The sequence below is a fragment of the Mugil cephalus genome, chromosome 2, assembly GCF_022458985.1.
Source record: "Mugil cephalus isolate CIBA_MC_2020 chromosome 2, CIBA_Mcephalus_1.1, whole genome shotgun sequence".
Taxonomy (NCBI): Eukaryota; Metazoa; Chordata; class Actinopteri; order Mugiliformes; family Mugilidae; genus Mugil; species Mugil cephalus.
In genome coordinates, this window is record NC_061771.1 from 19,336,112 (window position 1) to 19,359,155 (window position 23,044).

At 41.7% G+C, this 23,044-nt stretch overlaps 1 protein-coding gene across 1 annotated transcript in view; it reads left to right on the plus strand.

Annotated features, from left to right (window-relative positions):
- fhdc1 (FH2 domain containing 1) overlaps nt 1-23,044 on the plus strand; it is a 35,714-nt gene that overhangs the window by 820 nt on the left and 11,850 nt on the right. Inside the window, exons 2-5 of the mRNA XM_047575127.1 lie at nt 16,327-17,122; nt 19,559-19,620; nt 22,662-22,764; nt 22,896-22,981. Coding sequence (XP_047431083.1) covers nt 16,628-17,122; nt 19,559-19,620; nt 22,662-22,764; nt 22,896-22,981 — 746 coding nt within the window. The 5' untranslated portion in view covers nt 16,327-16,627. The remainder of the gene's footprint in view (nt 1-16,326; nt 17,123-19,558; nt 19,621-22,661; nt 22,765-22,895; nt 22,982-23,044) is intronic.

Consider the following 23,044-nt stretch of genomic DNA (forward strand, 5'->3'; position numbering starts at 1 on the left):
TTCTCATGAAAGAAAAGTTCTTCACCACTTCTTTTGCAAGAGCTTTGTCTAAATAAAACTAGTTGAAACAGTGGGAAAAGAAATGTAAACAAACACACAGTTGTATCCAGACATTCATGTGCATGTCTTTATTTTATTTTCAGTTAGTCTCACTAACAGCTTGTACAGCTGTGTAACTCTTCTCTTGTAGGTTTTGTTCTGCGCCTCAGACCGCTGCTTCCTTGGCTTTTGTGCACTATTATCCATGCTGAGATGAATTAGAGGGCAATCCATTCAAGTGTGGGGAACAATACCCCCGTGGAAAAAAAGAGTTTCTCCCCGGGTCAGGTCAGGGGGGGAGGGCGGTGTCACCCCCGGTTGCTGTGGAGGCCCAGAGTAACACGGAAAACTCAATTCTCTGACGTCAGCCCAAGGAGGAAGATATTGGGGGGCTTGATTTATCCGTGTGAGAGCGGGGAGGGGCTGAATAGTTGTCGGCGACTTGGGCGAACTCGAGTGGTTTTTATGGCCCGAAAATCAGTTCTTTTCTTATAGATTCAGTTTTAGTCGGCGGTGGAAGTGGTTATAAATTAAAAGGATGACAAAGGAAAAAAGAGAGGAGGTAGAAAATGAAAGGGTCTTTGGTTGTAAGCCCCAAACCTCCACCTCTGTCACTGCCCTCCCTGAGCTGTCCGCTGTGAATTGTTTAGTTGAGAAAAACAAGTTTTATCACTCAAACCTGACTTTGCAGGACTCCTTCCGCAGATGAGGCTCAGACTAATGTTGTTTTGGGGGATTTGTGAGGGTTTTTTCAACAAAAGAGTCCTAGTCTGTAACGTTATCCGTGTGCATGCGCACATGTAGGTAGTGTTTCACAGGTATTAAAGTGTATTCTAATGAAGCCTTCTGTGTCTCTGTGCCCTTGGGCAAACACTCTTCTCCACTGCCATGTAAACATGTTTGCATTCCCCTCCATGTTTCCCTGCAGTTGTCTCTATGGTGACCTGAGCACCTGCTCTATTAACCCGCGTCGCACTCAGGATCTGTTGGTTTAAGCCAGGTTTCCACCAAATCACACGCGACATGCTGAAAGTGCCGTGGCTAATCTGTGACGGAGATTTAAAGCTGCACAAGACTGCGAAGAGGTACAGTGAGATTTGCCTAAAGCTGATCTTGGCACTGGGCTCGGATTGCTGAAGCAACAATTGAGGTGATACAGACGCAGTGGTGTGCTGCGGGCCAGACACTGATCACCTGTTAACAAAAGAACAAACAGGAGCAGATTCAAAGCTCTGTGTTTGATGGGGAGGCTCGCAGACGTTGTATCCTTCTTGTCGTTACCTCGCTCGAGTGGGTTCGGTTTCACCCGGTTTACGTTTTCTCTCTCTCTGTATTTTTTATTAGGAGAGGCAGGGCTTGTTTTGTGATCTGATCTGTCTTGTGCTTCTGGAAAAATACCCTCTGAAGTGCATTGCTGCGTCATAAGTAAGGCTTGATTTTCTGTTAGGAGTGGGAAGAATCCCTCTTATATTTAGACTACGATCATTCACTGATATATATATATATGTGTGTGTGTCAGTAATAGTAGTCTAAATATAAGAGGAATTATCCCCATATTCTATATCTGATGGAGAAAAGGGTGCAAAATAAAGTCACTCAACCAACCCTAGCTCCCTTGCTGCTGTTTTTAACAACAGCTTCCAATAAAACCTGCCCAAGGAATGATTAACTTTCTGTTTGCATTGTTTTTAACAGGGGTGGGAAAAAATATTGGCACAGCAATATGGCGTGATATTTTCTTTCTTCTGATACAATATTGATTTTGAAAGTAAAAGAAAAACTCATGTTTTGGTCTGATCGCGAACAACTTCCGCACCTCCACCACTTTTTCTGTACAAGTGCAATATATTGGAAATGGATCATTTGGAGTAATATTGTTTTGTTGAGTCAGTTTGTCAAATGAATTGTCACTGTCATCTGATGTACATATATACAATGGGTATTCTAAGCTGCATTAAATATTTCTCGGTAAACTATGTAGAATATTGCAATACCATGAAATTGCAATAATGTATCGTATCGTGACTCAAGTATCGTGATATGAATCGTATCGTGAAGTGAATACACTTCCCTAGTTTTAACCAGTTTGAGCAAAATACCGGCTAATGCAGCTGCAGCCGTGACCTTCGCTGACTCTCTATTAAAGTCAAGCTGCCTTTTAAATGACAATCATCCAGATCTTCAGGTCTTTTTTTTTTTTATCCCCAACATCCCAAAACATTTAACAAGATATAAAATTTTGAACACAGCAGCAGCAGCAAATCCTCACATTTGAGGAAGGAGTGTGTGGCCCTTCTATGTGATCAGCATTTGTTACAAATTAGAAAATGAACTAATGTTGCTTGTTTCAGCAGTGCTGGTAATGCTCTATTAAAACACTTTGAGGCTGGCGTGTCTTTATGTAAAGACTTATTAATGCTTTGTCATGCCTTTACAGAATATAATTTAATCCCCTGCCTACTCGTATATTTTAAATTTGCAAGGTGCTCTGAGCATTGTTCTGCACGGTCAGTTATTAGGTGGATTAGCACAGATTCCTTGTTTGGTTTTACTGCTGGTTATATGATTAGGTAAATTCCCTCGTGAGTTGCAGGTTCGCTGTCAGGCGTGATCCAGCCAGGGCTGCACCTGAGACACTCATTCATATTGGACTTAACTGGAGCTGCCTGAAGCCTGTTTAAACAGTAATTGACAGACCGGGCTCACGCGCTCCACAGACTGGCAGCTTTAATCTTTAAAAATCTGAATGCCTCGTTTCAGAAACAAGCTGTTATTAGCAGATTTGCACTAAGCTGGGGGGGTATGTTGCGTTGGGGGCACCTGTACTGTATCTACACACAAAATCCCTCACTCTCTGACTGGGCAGGTGTTGGTGAAATGCAGTTAAGGGACGGGAGGTTAAGGCAAAGGACACTTTCTAGGAGGTTTGGCAGACAAGGTTGAATTAATGCAAAGATGCATCTCCTGATTATTCCCCAGGCACTTCCTCAGTTTGGAAGAACGCTACCGTCTCTCTCCTGTTGATTTAGAGCTGGTGTAAGCTATAATATTATTCGCAACAGTGTTGGCACAGCTTTTTTTTATTTAATTTTGTTAAGTATCATCAACAATTTCCTCATATTTTCATCAGAGAGTAATGTTGCGCTTCTTATGAAAAGGCCTTTTTTTATCATTTCTGCCTCAGCAGTCAGCAGGCTAACAATGTTTTAGTGTTGTTTGTAGTACCAATTACCCCGATGTGCCTGTTTTAGATAGATATAGATAGACTGTTGGTGAAGCAAATGAATCCAAGTAGAGGAACACTTTCACCACTTCTCTTAAAGAAGGCTTATATCAGTTTGAGAAAATGAAATAGAAAATGTTCTCTTTAAAAATGGAAAGTTCAGTTAAAAATTTGTAACTTGATGATCTTTTCTAGCATCGGAAGGTGCTGACGATTCATTACAATAGAGAGTTTTCACGGCGCATCATCATGGCGTCGTAAATCCAGAAGTCGCCGTGTTGGAGGCACTTTACAAGGTAAACAAAGCACACGGAGTGAAGTGAATTATTGCCATGTTTTTGGCTGTACCAACTGGGCAGAATGTGGGAAAGAAAAGACAAACGTTATTACAAATCAGAGACTAGCTAGCAAAGCTAAACAGGATCTACAGGCAAAGCCTGGACATCATGGCCTTTATCATAAGGATGACCCAGATTGGGTGTCATCTGTTGGAATGACAGGCCTAATTCCATGATATGAATTATATTATTGTCATTACACTAGAAAATTAGTTAAGAGGTGCTGTTATCAACTTGAACAAATTCAGATGTTGTCCAGACTCTTGCCTCGTACATCCTGGTTTAACTTCGATAACTACAAGCTGTTCTCCCTGATTTGTAATAACTTTTATCAGTCTATGTAATTCCAAATATTGTTCGTGGTCTGTCTGGTTGGTACAGCCGAAAACAGGGCAACCACTCCCATTTCCCACATGTATGTAGGTCCATACGCTTTGTTTACCTTGCAGAGCGCCTCCAACATGGCGACTTCCAGATTTATTACTACGTGTCTGCAGTCAACAGCGATTAAAGACTTTGTCAACAAGTACAAGTCACGTAATAAATTGCTTTGATTTGTTGGAGGACTTTCAACTTGTAATGTGGAAATACATTTTGTCTGTGTATACACTGAAGCACGTCCCACAACTAAATAAAAATGGCAAGTTACCAGCTTCAAATTCTGATTAGGATGTATTCAGGCTATTCCAGCTAGTGATTCAGCTCACTATATTCAGTAGATATTCAGTAGATTTACAACAGCCAATACCTATGAGGTGAGACAATACTAGGGTTAGGCTTAGGACTAGGCTTAGGACTAGGGTTAGGATTAGCCCAAGTCCAAACATAAAACATCAGTATCAAGTCAAGAGTAAACTTACTGTTTTCTACACCAACGTCTTCATAGTCAAATAAAACTGAATTATATGTGAGAAACATTTCACAGCATATCTGCACTGTGTCCTCTCTAAAACATTAATTTAATTAATGTCTGTTACATTACTACTGTCAACAGAGGTAACTAATAATCTGGTGTGCGTGAAGGAAAATTAATGACACATGTTTCATCACTCTGTTATGCCAGAGACAGTTGCCAGATGTAACTTTGAACTGGACGATGATATGACACAGGCAGCAATGCTTGAATCTCTGGGACATGAGGTTAAAAAACAACAACTTATTCCCACAAACACAAATAAACATTTATATAGCAATATTGTGTGCTTATAAAACAGATATCTATCTAAAGTGTTGTGTTACTCCTGAGAAAGCCCACATATTATTAACAAACAACTAAACTGATTAAAACCAAACATGTTAAAACTAATCTGAAACCAGTGCCTCCCCTCAAGAAGCTAAACTGATTTGAAATCTACTATAAAAATATATAAAATGAAATATACTAAGTTATAATAAATGGTTTTGTCTTTTATCTCATTCTGCTTCTGCATTTTAGTTTGATAGTGTCCCATTATTATAATTTAATGGAACCATCAGCAAAAGTTACCAAAGTCTCACCTAAAAAACAAAACATTGGTTCAAAAGCTGCTGTTAAATTATTGTTTCCTTTCTATTTTTAGTGTTGGAGAGATATTGGTTAAGGTGAATGATGATATTTCTCGGGAAAACGAGCTCAGTCATCAACTTTTTCTTGTGGCTCATTAAATTCGACTCTGTAGCGGCAGAAAACGAAGCCATAATTCTTTGACGTGATCATTAATCAGAACTTTAAGTGCCCCAAATAGTCCACCTAGTGTTTTAGACTTTTGGGCGTGTATTAGATAACCCAGAAACCCATATTTCTGTCTTACACGCTTGTTTTTTTTTTCCTCTAGATTTGCCCTTTAAAATGAACAAGAGCAGATTAACACTTATAATGTTCTTTAATAAGGAAAGAGTTCAACTGAGTACAGAGAGAATATGAAACATGAATTCTCCGTTTGTTATTCAGTTACAGAGTAGATAATTGAGGTTGGGAGGCTGTTCGTCAATCTGGGTTATACAGGTGCTGGCCAGTAAATTAGAATATCATCAAAAAGTTGAATTATTTCAGTAATTCCATTCAAAAGGTGAAACTTGTATACTGTATACTTTCCTTCCACACATAGTGATATATTTCAAGTGTTTATTCATTTTCATTTTTATTATTACAACTGACAGCTAATGAAAACACCAAATTCAGTATCTCAGAAAATTAGAATATTCTGAAAAGGCTCAATATAGAAGACACCTGGTGCCACCATAATCAGCTGATTAACTCAAAACGCCTGCAAAGGCCTTTAAAAGGTTCCTCAGTCTTGTTCTGAAGGCTCCACAATCATGGGGAAGACTTCTGACTTAACAGTTGTCCAAAAGACGACCATTGACACCTTGTACAAGGAGGGCAAGACACAAAAGTTGATTGCTAAAGAAGCTGGCTGTTCGCAGAGCTCTGTGTCCAAGCACATTAACAGACAGGCGAAGGGACGGAAAAAATGTGGTAGAAAAAAGTGTACAAGCTCTAGGGATAACCGCACCCTGCAGAGAATTGTGACGACAAACCCATTCAAAAATGTGGGGGAGATCCACAAAGAGTGGACTGCAGCTGGAGTCAGCGCTTCAAGAACCACCACGAAGAGACGCATGAAAGACATGGGATTCAGCTGTCGCATTCCGTGTGTCAAGCCACTCTTGAACAAGAAACAGCATAAGAAGCGTCTCGCCTGGGCCAAGGACTGGACTGCTGCTGAGTGGTCCAAAGTTATGTTTTCTGATGAAAGCAAATTTTGCATTTCCTTTGGAAATCAAGGACCCAGAGTCTGGAGGAAGAGCGGAGAAGCACAGAATCCACGTTGCATGAGGTCCAGTGTAAAGTTTCCACCGTCAGTGATGGTGTGGGGTGCCATGTCATCTGCCGGTGTTGGCCCACTCTGTTTCCTGAGGTCCAAGGTCAATGCAGCTGTCTACCAGGAAGTTTTAGAGCACTTCATGCTTCCTGCTGCTGACCAACTTTATGGAGATGCAGATTTCACTTTTCAACAGGACTTGGCACCTGCACACAGTGCCAAAACCACCAGTACCTGGTTCAAGGACCATGGTATCCCTGTCCTTGATTGGCCAGCAAACTCGCCTGACCTTAACCCCATAGAAAATCTATGGGGTATTGTGAAGCGGAAGATGCAATGCGCTAGACCCAACAATGCAGAGGAGCTGAAGACGACTATCAGAGCAACCTGGGCTCTCATAACACCTGAGCAGTGCCACAGACTGATCGAGTCCATGCCACGCCGCATTAATGCAGTGATTGAGGCAAAAGGAGCCCCGACTAAGTATTGAGTGCTATACATGCGCATGCTTTTCATGTTCATTCTTTTCAGTTGGCCAACATTTCTAAAAAAAACATTTTTTTCATTGGCCTTTTCAGAATATTCTAATTTTCTGAGATACTGAATTTGGTGTTTTCATTAGCTGTCAGTTGTAATAATAAAAATGAAAATGAATAAACACTTGAAATATATCACTATGTGTGGAAGGAAAGTATACAGTATACAAGTTTCACCTTTTGAATGGAATTACTGAAATAATTCAACTTTTTGATGATATTCTAATTTACTGGCCAGCACCTGTAAATGTCTGTGCAGAGGTGAACCGGTGAGGGCTGTTCTGATTCACCTCAGTTGTCATTGAGAAGATGGAGAGGGACTTGCATTGTTTGTTATTAACTGGTAAATACTGGTGTCCAGCAGCGTGGACAACATCCTCCTCTGGATCTGTAGCTGACATGTTTGATGGAAAGATCCATGCTTGACAGTGTTTCAGGTTTTGTTTCACATGTATTGAGGTGCCATGCCGTGCCTTGGCCTTATTAACAAATTAATTCCTTATTCTCTAAGCGAATAGCATGATGCGATAATCTCCTCAAAACCGATTTTGCAGATTTGAGTGTGAAGAGACTGTTTTGAGTTCTGTTTGAGCTCTGTTAATCCTCTGTGCAGAATTTACTGTGTCACACGTGGTTGTTTGTTTGGGTGGTTTTCGACTCTCACATACACTAAGTCTGTCACTACAAGGTCCAAATGCTACCTCTGCTTTCACTTTATTTCATTTTCTTTACAGTTCCTGATTTAGCTTTTAAAAGAAATAGCTTCTGGCTTCTCATATATAATGGACTAAATTAGACACAGTTTAGATTAAAAGGACTCAGACATCCTCAGAACAACGGTTAGGAGATAAGCACAGATGCTAGAGTGAGCAGAGAAAGTAGAGGCGACTCCCATGGTGACGATTAACTGATTTGACAGCTCGTGGACAAGCTCACTGATGTGTTTGCACATCCAGAGTCCAAATCTTTGTGTCAGGGGCTGAAAGGAGTGGGGGTGAAAGCATCAGTGTTTGAACTAATTTATCTCTGAAATGTGATTATCGTTATTTGAGCTAAATTAGCAAGTGTGAAGAGCCAAGTGAAGTTGAAGTTTAAAGCAACGTCACGTCAAGCCTCGGCAACAGCGCCCTCTGTGGTCATAAATTGTAATAACAGGAGTCTGCAGCAAGGAATTCTGCAAAGTTTAAAGGGTAGGGTTTTCGAAAAACAACTTATGAGCTGTTCCTGCAATCAACACAGAGTGGTTACACAAACTGGAATAAATGCACACAATCAGTTTTACTGTCCTTAGTACAGAGGAGTATTGGGGCCACCCATGAGAAAAAACATTGCCCAAGCCCTCGCGTTCGCCATGAGTACAGATGGTACCGCTGGTTTGTATAAACTGTGTGCGCTTGTTGCAACTTCCCAGACCACAGTGCGTCTGTGCCTGGCTTTGGGAGAGGGACACGCTCCTGAGTCTCGGAAGTTATGTTCAATATGGCAGTGTAACTGGAAAAACGAACACGGTCAATTTTAAATTCTTCCCTAATGCTCTCCCTCGGAGTATCGGCGGTACCATATGCAAATGGTACTGCCAGTTTGAAGGTCTACTTTATGACAAAGTATTTTGACCTTTTTCCCGAAATGTTGACTTTTTTTCTCAAAATTTTGACTTTTTCAAAAAATGAACACAACATATGAAAATTTAGACTTTTCTCAAATGCACTCCAGGGTGCATGATGAAAATCTCCTCTAATTTTTTTCCTCACGGGTGGCCCTAATTCTCTTCCGTACTGTAGCTACAGATTTTGAGATTGATAAGTGTGGACGTCTGATGTCAGTATCGTGTCACTTCCTGCGCTCCAGATTTATCTTGGCTCTTTTAGGTCTATTTAGGTCTATTAGATTCTCTCTTTACAGTAGTTGATTTTGAATTGTAACATCATTGTGTATCCATGTTCTCTTATTTTCATACTTGCCGCACTATTTCAGGTCTGCTAGCTTCACAGTTAGCAGGTGCTTATGTCTCCCTAGTCTTCTCCTTAGTGTGTTTAGTTTTTCCTCTCTCTCTCTTTTAGTGATGGCAATTAAAAGTACGGGTAGTTAAAGAAGTAGTAACTGATAACTGTACTGGAAACACAGCTCTGGAAAACAGAGGATTAGCTGCTGGTCTGGACCCCCCCAAGTGGACTGGCTGGATGAACTGTAAAGGAAATAGTTTATCATTTACATTGGTTAAACACATTTTGTATAGTTTGGTCCTCTAAAACACATTTCCTTCCCTGGACACCAGTGTAAATGGGGTTGGCGTTGGGATTTGCCCTAATGAAATTATATTAAAGCTGTTTTAAAGTGAAATAGATAATATGTTTGAAATTGCTTGAAAAAGCTGTTATGCAAAAAGATGCATTTTTTTGTTGCTGTTTCTTTTTTCAGTCCGTAGCCACGTGTTGCTTCCTGTTCAATGAATATTTTAGCAGACCATACGTTTACACAGGTGAGCTGCCTCTGGTTCAGCATCGTTGAGAGACATCTTTTACTATGGATGGCAAGAGTTGCGCTGGAAGAGAAGCTACTTTATTTATGGTGAAATGAATAATTCACTCCAGTCCAGTTCTGCCAAGTTTCACTCAGAAACTGCAGACATAAAGCTACATGCGCTCAATCTTTAAAAATATTTGATAAATCCAGGATTTTCTGCATAATAACTTCATTGTTCAGCGTTTGGCAGTTAAACTGTTTGTTAGAGCTTTCTGATTTTACACTGACAGCAGCATTAGTTAATGAATGGGTCCATATTTGAAATATTGGGATAAGACAAACAGACTAACTACATTAGTGATCTGGCTGCAATCTGCCACCTTCTGCTGCCCTTGGCTATGCAACGCTTTCATGTTCTCTGTATGTGAAAAGCACATTTTTAACAGCTCTTTTGTCGTTGGTATCTGGGCAATAGTAGCCTAGCTAGTGAGTGTTTGTGCAGGCTGTGTGCTGGTGCTACGAGGTACCTATTGTGTGTCTTGTCTATTGTAAATACGTGGAAATCAGAGAGATAAGCCGGTGCCGTGAAGAGAGTTCCCAAATGGACATGAAGTCCTTTTCAGTCAGTCCAAGAAAACACAATGAACTGATGCACAATACAGTGCAAATACATGCACAATCCAAAAACGCGCAATAGAACGAGGCCCAGTTTGATGGAAAAATCGAAAATATGCTGTGAAGTAACTATAGCAGGTTTAACATTTACAATATTCACCGTGATGATGACGATGCTACTTAGAGAAGAGACAGGAAATATGGGATGAAGTGTCCTTTACTGTCGTCTGTACTTAAAAAGAGGCCAAACTACACAAGGTGGAAGAGTGTATACCAGTCAGGCATAACATTATGACCACCTTCTTAATATTATGTAGGTCTCCCCTTGTGCCACCAAAACAGTTGTGACTCATCAGAGAATGGACATGGACCTTCTGAGGGTGTCCTGTGGTGCCTGGAAACAGGATGTTGTTAGTGGGGGTCTTTGGGTCCTTTGAGTTGACGGGAGGGGCCTCTGTGCATCAGGTTTTTTCCATTGCATTCCACAGATACTTGATCAGTTTGAGATCTAGCAACTTTGGATGTTAAGGTCAACACCTTGTTTCATATTTTTTTGAGTTGTTCCTGAACTGTTTTTGTGTGCATCTTGCTTGGGGATAGCATTGCATTGTGGGATCAGGGTGTCTGGTCTGGTCTAGATGGGTGGCACATGTCTAAGTAACATCCACACGAATACCAGGTCCAAAAGCTTCCCAACAGAACACTGTCAAAAAATGGTCAATGTTACCTACTTCTCCTGTCATAATGTGGTCATAAAGTTATGGACAATTATTGTCCATAACTAATGGCATTTTTCCTTTTTATTAATATAAACTGAATACATTTGGGTCTCAAACTCCTGATAAGTTAAAACAACCTAACAGTGATTCTAGAGGCTGAACGATTCGTCATAAAAGATCATTAGTTCCTTTGCATTTGTATGAGTCATGGGTATTTAAAATCTCAGTGCTGCTGGGATCACATCACCGGCTGCCCCGTCACCACCACCGATTGGAGGAGTTCGGATTAAGATGGTCGGAAGCAAACGGGCCCGACAGCGAATCCCCCACTGCGCTCTACGCCAACCGCTTCCTGCTAACGAGCGTTCCCATGGTGATGATGAAGGAGAGGGATCGGCCAAATCCCCTGTGAGCAGCCCTCTTTGCCCCTACGGTGTGAGTGAAAGACTTCTGCTCTGCAGGGATTTGCTAACCCTCAGGAAATTGAACTGGAAGTCAGCAACAGGGGATTAATATAGCAGGCAGTGGCACCTTGACCTTCACCGTCACACATTCGAGAGTTAGAGAGGACTGTGTTTGTTTTGGCCTTGATGGCTCCCTGGAAACTTGTTGATGGTTACCTCCGGTTAAATTCGCCTTCAGTTTTAGGGGATGTGGTTCTTTTTATAGAAAAAGGAAAAAAAGGTTGTACATGGTGGTGCTTTGCCCTGATGGGCCCCCGGGAGTCCATAAGAGCCATGTCTACGGAAGGAAAACAAAAGACATTTTATAAGATAGGTCATAGGTCTCACAATGAGATGCTTCATTTTCGTAATCCAAAAGGCGCATTTTATTGAAGAGTTTTCGGCACTAATCCGAGTAGCTCCTTCAGTTCTGAGAGATAGTGGGAAGTTGAGGTTTAAATAGGAAAACTCTGTGGGTAACACCCACCAGAGTTATTTTCGTAGTTGCAGTGAGTGCTGTCTGAGTGTATTTGCATGTATCAGCCCTCTGTTAGTGACTAAACAGAAGCCTAAGGTCTTCTATAACCTCGCACCCTCTATACAAGTCACTCCTCTTTTACAATTTCACTATTTCCTGAGTCTGTAAACGGTACGTTCACCTGGAAGTCTGGAGTCGCTCTGTTCAGAATTTATGACGCGCCAGCGAAGATCTTACGGGGCAATCAAACTGTTTGCGTGAGAGAAGTAATGAGTCTGGCTATGTCATTCTGTCAAGAAGGTATAGATTAGCTTGAGACTCACAACAGAAAAAGATCTTATCCAAATCCATTGAGACGGACTGTGATGTAAGGCTTGGTCCTGGGGCCTCTAACTTTATCTCCGTTAGCCTGAGCAACATAGCCTCTGTAAATGTTGTGTGACTTGCATTTCAGAAAACGTTGTCCCAATATGCAGATGATAAAGAAAACAGTCTAAAATTGTAATCTGAAGTCACTATATTGGTTTCTGAGGTGCACTCTGTTTTTGTTTAATTTAGTCTGTCGAGCTTTGTTTAGCGGCTCTTGATCGTCTACTGTCCATTCCTGTTCATATGCAATGCAAATGCAAAATCTCTATATATATGAAGAATCTCCAGTACCTCATATTCAACATCAGCTGCACCTGTGGTGTGGAGAGATAAACACCTACCTTTCACCCTATCCCAAATGTATTCTGGGAGGGGTCCCTTTTTCTTTCTTCATCATAATGCTGACCTTTGTTGGCTTAGGCTGTGTTACCCGTCAGAGACTAATGATAGAGGGCAGGGTGTTCCCCGTCTCTAATGAAGACTGATTGGAGCGGGAATGCCTTGGGGTTGACAACAGGTGGATGAAGCTCTGTGTTCATTCATGGCTGTGGGTGGATGTATGGAACCTGGAAAATGTCTCTCAGTTTTCTTTCCCTCAGGGCGTCTCTGGGTAGTGTTACTGACAGATGTGTTCCCTTCGCTTTAAATCCAATTATTTCTGTTACCGCCCTGTTGTCCCTTATCGTCCATTCATGCAGTGTGAAATATAATTAAATGGAACATGAAATGCCACAGATCAATCACTGACACTGAGTTCATTTCTTTAAAGAGTCAGGATTAATGTATCCGAAGCCTGAGGACATTAACACAATGCTGACGGAAAAGTTTGGACTCATTCTGAGGGAAAAGGCCTGACATGGCTGTGTTAATATATAAAATGATCCTCCTAGACATCTAAAGCTCATTAAAAAGCCCGTTAAAATGAAGTGTTATAAGTCTTGTCTTGATATTAAATTATCTCCAGGCTTTAAGGAATGGTTTCACATTTTTTGGAAACGTTTTGCCAAGAGTTACATTTTTGTTCAGAACGCAAGCACATCAGATTTGTTTTACAAATCAGCTCTTGAGGAGAGACCAAAATGAACTGCTGTTTGCAAGTGATCCGTTTAAATTTGTGTGTCCAGACATCACCCATCCATCTTCATGGATTGCTGTGGCAACAACGTAGCTACAAGCTGTTGACGAGGCTTTCTAACGTAGAAGCATAAGCCTCCGCCACCACCCGTTGTGGGAGTCTTGAATACGGATGATAAATAATAATAATGGGGGGGTATGTGGGTATCGGCAAGGATACGATATGTATCACGATACTTGAGTCACGATACGATACATTATTGCGATATTATGATATTGCGATATATTGCAATATTCTAGTTCACTAAGAATTTTTTAATGCAGCTTAAAAGTGTTGAGGTTACATATTGTTACATATTGTACATATGTACATCAGATAAAAGTGATAATTCATTGGACAAATTGAGTCAGAAAACACTATTAATCCAAATGATCCATTTTGAATTTACTGCACATCACGATATAGTGCCATATCAATATTTTTTCCCACCTCTAATAATAATACATTTTATTTATATAGCGCTTTTTCATAGACACTGTATAGACGTACAAACAGAACACATTAAGTAAACAGTGAATGAACTATGAGTACAGTTAAAATGAACATTGTAAAGATGGATAAATGTTAAAAGATGGGTTTTTAAAAGGGATTTGAAGGTGTTGAGGTCGGAGCAGTTTCTGAGGGTGGGAGCAGCAGCAGAGAAGGAACACATGAGGCTGCAAATGGTTTAATTTCCTTCAAAACATCTACTGGAGTGGCCATGTCTTAGCACCACAGAGGGAGACGACTCGGTGTGAGGTCAGATGTTCTCACAGCCTTATAAATGAAACACGAGCCACGGTGTGGTCCAGCTCTGAGGGTAGGACAGCTGAGCGTGCAGCCTGATGTTGGCAACATGAGGCCATTAGTGACGCCTGCTTTATTAATTAGTAATAATCGCTGGGTATCAGGTGGACAAGGCTGTGAACTGATGGGAGATTACTGGTTAGATGGTGCACGGTCGATTCTAGAAATCACTGGAAAGTTATTCCTTGGACAGCCACAGATATGCACTGTAATCTACATTGGCAGATCTTGAATATGAAAACCTGAAACCATTTTTTTAAGCTGTTGAAAGCAACCTACAATGACCCCTATCTCCGCTGGCCTCTGATTTATGTCCTGTTCTCCGTCAGACCTGTTCATCTCTTTGTTTATGCAGAGGCGTATCATATCACTGTGGCCATGTCAGCTGTGGCAGTGAGCGATGTCTCGTCCTGGAACACAACCGCTTCCCCTCCAACAACTGGGAGCTGCAGCCCTTGATTTAACAAAGACAGGAGGGATGAGCCTCAAGTACTTCCTTTCCTTCAGGCCTTGGTGAAGTGGTTTTTCATCTCCGCAGACCGTTGCGTACATTATCCTTTGAAACGTGGTGATGTTCGTCACTGTTTCTCCGTGTGGAAGTGGTGATTTTTTTTGGTACTTGGCACTCTTTTGTTGATACATGTTGGAAGGCTAACTACTTAGCTCGCTAGTGTTTTGCAGCGCTGAAGTCAAATGTGAGTCAATCCGTCATTGTGATCATAGTCCAACTTATTGTGCACTCCTGATCTACAGCATATATATTCCAGCAGGGTATTAGCCTATGTATTTGTTAATTAGGAATCCTCCTGAGGACATGCACCCATAAATTGAGGCGTGTTATAATAAACAAATACAAAATGTCCTCTTTGATTTTAGATTTTAATGGGGTGAAAATCCTTGAAAATGTGTGCCCCTGGAGACATTCAAAGCCAAAGTGACGCCTGTTCCATCACCCAGAGGTTGTCTTCCTGCCAGAGACAGCTGGCAGAGCTCATGTTCAACTAACTGACACACACAGACGACACCGTTGAAAATGCGAGGAAAGAGAGTTTCAAAAACACGCCTGCAATCAGCCCTTACTGTCATAGATGCTGCAAGAGAGGCCTAAAGGGAGGACTTTGACACTGCCACTTTAATAAGTGAGTGGTCTGTTAAAAAGCTTTCGTTAAATGACTTTTATCATAAATATGGATACTTTCCCAGCAGCCTCAAACAATCGATGTTTCTTGACGCACATCAGAGACGGCAGGGATGATATATTGTCTCATATCTCCTTAAAATACAAATTAACATGCATCTACTGTACGGTGATAAGATAACAAGAGATTTCCATAGAGAAATGTCAATATTATGTCTGAGGCCAGTTAGCAGCAGTACTGCTGTTAAACAGTTTGGCTACTGGTGAGATGTGAGAAGTTTATTTTTTATGTATGTATGTATTGAAATAAGATAATGCTTTATTTTTCCCATGGGGAGATGGGAATAGAAATTGCAGGTGCATATATAAAATGGATCAATTTGACATTTTGCATATTGATCCATTGAGTTGTGACTATCTACTGTGTGTGTGTGTTGTCTACTGGGAGCAGGCTTGGTTGTCCCATTCAGTATGTGTCACAGGTCTTTTTTTAACTATTAATTCTTATTTAAAGAAATTGAAACACTCTGTTTGAGGTCATTTCAGTTGTGACCATGGGTTCAGATTAAGAATGTGTCTGTTTTTATTTCTGGATGGTGACTTGACTTAAATATGTTTGCGCTCACCTATTCTTTGTCTCACAATGTTGTCTTGTTTTTTTTTTTAATGTTGCTATGTTGCTCTTCACTATGGCAACATACGATGCTGATCAGAATGCACGAGAGACCGACGGGTTGTTTTCCAGGATTTTTGTAGCACTGTCTGTCCGCGCTATTTACTGGGGATTGATAATGAACTCTAGAGAAAATGTTGTTAAATGTAACTTTCTGATTCATCTCTTTGGCGTATTGATTTTTCACTTTGTGGTCCAGTGTGCTCGGTCAGAAGCAACAGCTGGACTTCAGAGCACATAACCTTAAATGAGACTTTTTGCAGGAGTTACTTCTTTAATCTGCAGTTACATGGTTTATCTTTGTTAGCAAACTGCGTAACAGAAGCTAAGCTGGGTGTCATGTCTCTTACCATTACACACGCCATAGCCTGACTTCAAAGCACTTCAAAAACAGGAAAAAAAAATAGGATTTGTCATGTCTCTCATTGTGAGCCCCCTCTGACCAGGCACCCCTTCTCTTTTGATCTGTTGCACCCCTTAATTTCCCCTAATTCTAGATTGTCCATGGCAACATGCATGACTACCTCTGTATAATCCCGTCCTATGTTGTTTTTGTTGCTCTTCTAGCTCCATGGCCGCCGTTGCCCCCCACCCTCTTCCCCTGGGAGGTAACCTTCAAAGGCTATGCTCAACGCAGTGGATCACCAGAGTGATGGAGATGGACAGAATCAAAGGACAGGCTCCCTTCATTGTGACTAGATGAAGGGACACCTACCTTCTTCCGGCAGCGGGGGGACACACGCTGCAGCATTTTGATGTTCTTCACATGAAACTGATGCACCTAGAAGGAAACAACTGACTGATCATATCACCTTGTGTACTGTACTCCCTCAGCATAGAGATCATATGCTGACAGTTTATCCTTGTGATGCTTGTTATGAGTAGCCCATCCTCAACCAATGAGCCTGAGAGTTGCAGCAGTGAGGGGAGCAGCTTCACCACTTCCTCCGTCACTACCTCGGACCCATCCTCCATGTCCGGACTCTCTCGGTCCCCCTTGCCTTCCCTCAGCGACGCCCCGGACACCTCCAAGCATGAAGCTCCGCCACCTCCTCCTCTCCCTCCGCCACCTCCCGGGGCACCCCCGCTGCCTCCGCCCCCGGGAAACAACCACAACCAGAGGAAAAAGCGCCGCGTCCGCAGCTTCTTCTGGAAGCCGATCCCCGAGGAGAAGGTGCGCGGGAAGCCGAACATCTGGACAATGGCGGTGCGGCAGCAGCAGTACCAGATCGATGTCCGCTCTGTGGAGGAGCTGTTCGGGCAGCAGGACGACGCGTCAGGCGTACGCGGGTCAACGCCGGCAACTGGGGCCGCGGCTCGTGTAGCACGATCCCGCTCATTCAAGGAGAGCAGCAAGGATGAGGTGAGTGGCTGTCACGAAAAACTGTAAACTGACACCGACATTATGCAAGTCGTGACACTTTAAATCTCTTAACATCCACTCCTGTTGTTTTTGCAAAAACGGTGTAAGTCCTGCCTTTACCTCAGGTCCTGGCCGCACCACTGATGGGATTAGTAAGTCCCAGATTCATAAATGCAAGACCCCAGTACATAACTCTGTCCTGCTCCTACTGTATCAAGAAATCCCTGCAGGGACAAGTCAGGTAACGGTGCTACGTTACAGCTTGTCATTGTTTGTAAAAAATAATTTGTGGTAGAGCAGAACAAAAACATGCCTGCGTCACTGTGCTCTCCTGGAGAGTAACTTGTGAACGGTAAAGTAACACCTGTGTGAGACGCAGAGGGACTCAAGACAGTCAATAACACACAATGAACTGACTGCCGGTGGTCAAAGCTCCACACCTGACGAGTTGTTACTAAACGCTCCCGTGGGAGTTTCAGATGAAGCCTCAGACTCTGCTCACGTCTGTCTCTGGGTATTATGAAGGAGTTTTCATATAGCCTAACAATATTTGTAAATGATCATTTATTTCTGGGGTTTGTTTGGTCTGAGTCTTCAAGTCAGACATCGTGTGGGAGGATCTTTTTATTCTAAAACCAGAGATCAACTCCTTTCAAAGATACGGTGAATGAACAACTCATGGCATTGAATAATCGTTCCACTATTAAAACATGACTTGTCTGATGTGTGTAAATTTGCCTTAGTAGCTATGACTTCACTGTTTCCAGCTGCTTCTCCATCTCCGCATTTTCCAATTGATTGTTTTGGATCGACGAAGATGGAACACATCGAGGAAAGATTACCTGAGGAAGTTTGGAGATGCAAACATTTGTAATGATTATCTTGGGTGAAATTTCAGCAAAAGTGAAGCAGGAAGTAGAAACAATAATTAACCCAACTGACAAAAAAAAGATAGCGCTGACTATGGGCTGCGTTGATACTAGGGGTGGATATTGGCAAGGACTTCACGATACGATACTTGAGTCACGATACGATACATTATCGCAATGTTATGATACTGTGGTATACATTGCAATATACTACATATTTCACTGAGAAATCTTAAATGCATCTTAAATGCAGCTTTATATTATTCCAAATGATCCATTTCCAAATTATTGCTCTTGTACAGAGAAGGTGGTGGTGGAGGTGAGGAAGTTCTTCACGATCGGCCCAAAGCCGATGACTTTTTCTTTTTCTTTTAAAATCGATATTAAGACATTCAAAACTGATATTGTATTGGAAGAAAAAATTATATGATGAAAATATATTGCCGCATTGATATTTTTTCCCACTCATAGTTGTTACACAACGAGCCATACAGACGAGCGTGCAATTACAAATGTTCATATGTTATGTCGTCTATGTCCCGTAGAGGCATAAACTACGCTTGAGAGCAGGAGTTTGGAGTATGGGCCCATACAAGTGCAAAAATACTTGGTGCTTGGTTGAAACTTTTAATTTAATATAGAAACAATTTAAGGTGTTACATGGAGTCCACTTTTCATACATGCTCCAGAAATCTTGTACCACTTTCTTTTAGGCTACGTCAAAGGTTTTCAGTACCAAGCTATAGATGGGAACCCTTTGCTTACCTCTTCAAGTGTTACTGCTTCACAATCGAACATACTGGCCTTTACTCGGGGCTGGTGTGCTGGGTCTTAACTTTTATGAAAATCGTCTGAAGCCTCGTCCATTTCTCTGTAGCCCAGGGATGTTATGCTCTTTCTTAAATTGGAAACAAGAAGATTTCCATATTTCTCCCAAAACAAACCGATGCTGATGCCGCACTCTGATCTAATCATCTCTCTCCTTAATGATGCTGGGGTGTTTGTGATGCCTATTGGACTCATATATCATGGTATTTAAACTTGAGTCATTTCTTTGCTGTTTGTGGGCGCTTTGTTCCTATTAGAAAGAAAAGGGACAGGAAGTTATGACTATGTGCTGTTGTTGCCAACGTCCCTATTCTTTTACAGTTTAATGTTAATGTAAGTTTTATTTACAATGTTAGAAAAAAATTAACATATTCAATTTGCTAAAGAACTGTAATCAGTCAAATATCACAATGAATGGCCTTACTCCTCAGCTCCCCCCTCAGAGGTATCTAATTGCCATTTAAAAGCTGTAATTATACCTTGTGCCTTAAAAAAAAAAATGTTCGCACTGTACATTCACCTGTGCACGACGGGCAGCACAGACTATTGTTAATAGAGGAGGCGTGGCTCGGGGGAATATCTGTGTCCCTGTGCTGCTGGTGCTGCTGGTGTTGGGGGTGGGGGTGGCCGGGTGTAGGCAAGACAAGCAACAACAACAGGTGCAACGTTAGGTAGGTTTGTCTGACTCCCAACACTTCGTGTTTCAATCATTTTGTCTCCTTACCCCTTTTTCTTTCAGATCAGCATCCTTGACTCAAAGAGAGGCATGAACGTCGGTATTTTCCTGAAGCAGTTTAAGAAGTAAGTTTTCCAGCTGCTGCCTGGGGAAAATCAACTTATATAAATCCTAGTGGAGCATAAACATTTACAGCTGGGCGACAAAAAAAAAACAAGCACTACTTAGTGGGTAATTGCTCCGGTATGCTCTTTCAAAACAAGTAGATTGGACTCTCGGGAGTCTTAAAAATGTGTTGGTTTCATTATCAGTAGCTATAAATGAAAAATCTTAGTGAATGTCTGGTGGCTGAAGCGTAACTAATGAAGTCTAAACCATCACATATCATATTTAAGACACTTTAGGTGTGTGGTCTTGCATAGAAACCAAATTATTTTTGGTATTCTGATGCTTATCATATTATACAGCAGTCAAGCATAACATTATGACCACCTTCTTAATATTGTGTAGGTCTCCTTTGTGCCTCCTAAACAGTCGTGACTCATTAGAAAATGGACATGAGGGTGTCCTGTGATGTCTGTAAATAGAATATTGTTAGAGGGGGGTCTTTGGGTCCTATGGGTAAAGGGGAGGGGCCTCTGTTGATCATCCCACAGACACTTGATCAGTTTGGTGAATAGACCAGGTCAACACATTGTGCTGTTTTTCATGTTTTTTTTAGTTGTTCCTAAACAGTTTGTGTCTGTGCTCGAGTCAGGCTGCATCCTGCTGGGGATGGCTGCTGCCATCAATAAGTGTCACTGCCATGGGGTGGGGGTGTCTGGTGCGGTCTGGTCTATGTGGGTGCTACTTGTCTAAGTAACATTCACATGAATGTCAGGTACAGAAGTTTTCCAGCAGAACATTGAATTGTCACAAGACGATCATTGTTATTCACTTCTTTTGTCAGTGGTCATAATGTTCTGGCTGTTTAGGTCAGGAAATATTTGTTCCGATGGATTAAAATCTGATGGCTGTGAAAGTGAAATCTTTGTCCTCTGCATTCCTCGTACGGCATCGTCTGCTCACACAAATTAATGATATTTCTGTGAGAGCAGAGTCACAATAGTCTTTCTTATTGTGGTTTAGTTTGTGTTTGGGTGTTAAGGTCCATTAAGGGAGAGGGATGAAATTACATAAACTGTAGTTAGGTGACTACAAAGCAAAGATTTCTGTGTCTGTGACCTGAGACTCAAGTGAGAGGAAGCTGGACATGAATTTAGTCAAAACAGGAAAAAGACAAAACAACAGACATAATTTTTTCCTTCTGTTACTTTTCAGTTGTTCACATCTGAGGGACATTGGCTTCAAGAGCGATGATGTGTTCAAAACACTTTCAGTTTGTGTGTGTGTGGTTTTTGTTACCATCAGTCTGAAGAACTTAAAATCCTGAAACCATAATAAGTGACGGAGATTAGGGTCAAAATGTGTGTCAGTCATTATAATAGGCTTTCTTAGAGCTGCATTGTTCCGCATTAATTAGTTCAGGAAATCTCGAGGTGTGTTCATCCAGACTCGGCGCTGCGTTGCGTAAGTTGTCTGGAGCAGCGTGTGTTAGGTGTTTGTTTGCATGGCGCACTATTTGCATGGCTCTCCAATGTATTTTAATGCTATTTGACTGTGAGACACGATCTGCTGAGTCAAGACAGAGCATGAGCAGGAATGACATCACAGTTGGTGTTTAATCTTGTGCGCTCTGTTTTATTTCCACTGTTCTTGTAAGGAATCGGTTCATTATTACACTGTTCTTTTTAGGTTTTTGTTTTCTTTCTTCAAGTTTGACACACTGTTACTATAAACTTCAAACTATCAGCCACAACATTATGACCAGATAAGTGAATAACTTTTTAGGAAATAAAGTGTTTTGCAGGGAAACCTGGTATTCATGTGGATGTTAGACATATACCACCCACTTAGATCAGACCAGGCAGCCCCACCCTACAGCAATGACGCTCCTTGATAGCAGTAGGATGCAGCCTGACACAGACACACACACACACACACACACACAAAAACATGAAAACCATGTTCATCTGGCCTCCAAATTCACCCAAACTGATCAAGTATCCGTGGGATGATCCACAGAGGCCCCTCCCTTCAACCCATAGGAGCAAAAGACCCCCCCCACTAACTTGTTGTTGCCAACATTGCCAACAACAACATTCTGATGAGTCACAGCTGTTTTGGAGGCACAAGGAAGACATTGCATCATTACACTGGCTCCCCGTTCATTTTAGGACACATTTCAAAATTCTTCGGCTTGTTTATAAATCCCTCCATGCTCTCGCCCCTTCATGTATCTCTGAGCTTCTCGCCCCTTACACCAGATCCTCAGTCCGTGATATGTTAGCTTTGCCACATTTAGGGAAAAAGAAGGCAGGGGATCGAACCTTTTCTGTCGCAGCCCCTCGGCTCTGGGACGGCCTGTTAGAAGCTAGTAGGAGCTCTGACTCTGCAGAGGCTTTTAAGAAGCACTTTAAGAACCATCTTTATTACTTGGCTTTCAGTGGCATTTGATCTGTTTTCAGTTTTTCATCTGGTCACCTTGGGTTTCTTGATACATTTTGATCTGTAGTTTACATGGTTATATGACATGTTGAATGTGAAGCGCTTTAGTGCGGATGCTCTTTGCTTTTAAGGTGCTATATAAATGAAATAAACTCAAACTTAAACACAATATTAAGAAGGTGGTCATAATGTTATGCCTGATCGGTGTGTGTAATCTTTCATCATCTGTTTTTATTCACTGTTAACACACACAGCCATGGTGACCAAGATCATGTCAGAGTTGTAGATGGATTAGAAATGTCATTGATAGTGATTCAATCCGTTACGTTTCCATCCAACCATGTGAAGAGCCACAACAACACGTGGTAGTAAATGTTTGGTGAGACGCTTCAAACAGCTGTCCTTTTATTATTTGAAAATGCGCGACCAATAAAGAAGTCACGTGCACTTTGTAACTCTTTCTCTGTCTTTTGATGCGTTGTGATACCTAAAATACATTCTGGACAAAATGACAGTCAACTTTACAGGATGTTGTGATGCAGCCTCGAGAGTGTGCAGGTGTTCAAAGAGAACACCTGCGCTGCTTCTTTCACCTGAAAGTGAACCAACTTTCTTTCAGGTCCAACCGCTCCATTGTTGAAGACATACGACGAGGAGAAGGGAAGATTTACGGAGCAGAGCTGCTCAAAGACCTGCTGAAACTCCTGCCTGACGCGGAGGAGGTGTGTGTGTTTGACTGTCTGGCTTTTAACAAAGTGTTATTTGCTTTTGAATTGAAGAGCAGGAAGAGTTTATGTGGGCTGAGGTCAATGGATTCTGTCGAGCTTCCCGTTTCTCTTTCTTTTCTCTTCAGATCAAGAAGCTACGGGCGTTTAAGGGAGATCCAGACAAGCTGACACTGGTTGATTCCTTTATGTACTTCTTGATCCGGGTGCCTCGGTAAGTGGATTTGAATGGTGCAAGCGTGTGAATGGGGAATGTGAAATGAAGCGATCTGGGGAC